Below are 678 nucleotides of genomic sequence, written 5' to 3'. Positions count from 1 at the left end.
AAGAAAGGCTACCCCAGAAATGTATATGTATATATATATATACATATATATATATATATAACAACGAGAATGACGTTGTAAGCACTGTACAAAAACTATTAACCGGACAGGGCCCCGATGAATCAGAGGACGAGCTCAACGAGCATATCCTATCACAAAAAAGATTGGAATCGACTGATTTCGATTACGAGATGAAACAAGAAAAGCCGCCCCAGAAACCAGATATTGAAACAGTGAGCGACCCCGATCAAAAGAATTGGTCGATTGACCAAGGAAGACCAAACTTGGAAGATATTGTTTTCGGTGATTTGGTATTGGCGTGTGGCACGCAAAAGCTGATTGAGAGTGCTCGCGATGTTGCTGATAAGAAGGGGGCGGCTTTCCACAAGGAACGGTTCATTTTCTGATGTATGCTTTTACCCAATAGTGCATTCCAGACAATAAACAACCCTCCTCAACCCAACATAGCCTGATACACACCCATACAGACAACCACATATGTTTGTAAATAAATTGACACGCAAATACTTGTAGCGTAACATTAAAATTGAATGGACGAATGTTCATATCCCCGTATATAATTCTGAAGAAAATTTATATAAGCGGAAAATGATATATGTATAAAAGGATATTTCTATAATTTCAATATTCTTTCGTAAATACGTTTATACACACACA

General features: G+C 37.6%; 1 protein-coding gene across 1 annotated transcript; it reads left to right on the top strand.

The window, feature by feature from the left end:
• Positions 1–110: 110 nt before the first annotated feature.
• Positions 111–407, top strand: SARC_17995 (hypothetical protein; the record flags this gene model as incomplete). Its single annotated transcript, XM_014287923.1, has 1 exon — positions 111–407. A coding segment is annotated over one exon (297 nt), but the record flags the coding sequence as incomplete, so codon positions are not given.
• Between the last annotated feature and the right edge of the window lie 271 nt (positions 408–678).

The sequence above is a fragment of the Sphaeroforma arctica genome (genome assembly GCF_001186125.1).
Source record: "Sphaeroforma arctica JP610 unplaced genomic scaffold supercont1.13131, whole genome shotgun sequence".
Lineage (NCBI taxonomy): Eukaryota > Ichthyosporea > Ichthyophonida > Sphaeroforma > Sphaeroforma arctica.
The sequence above is the reverse complement of the archived record's forward strand: the minus strand, read 5'-3'. Positions and strand labels throughout refer to the sequence as shown.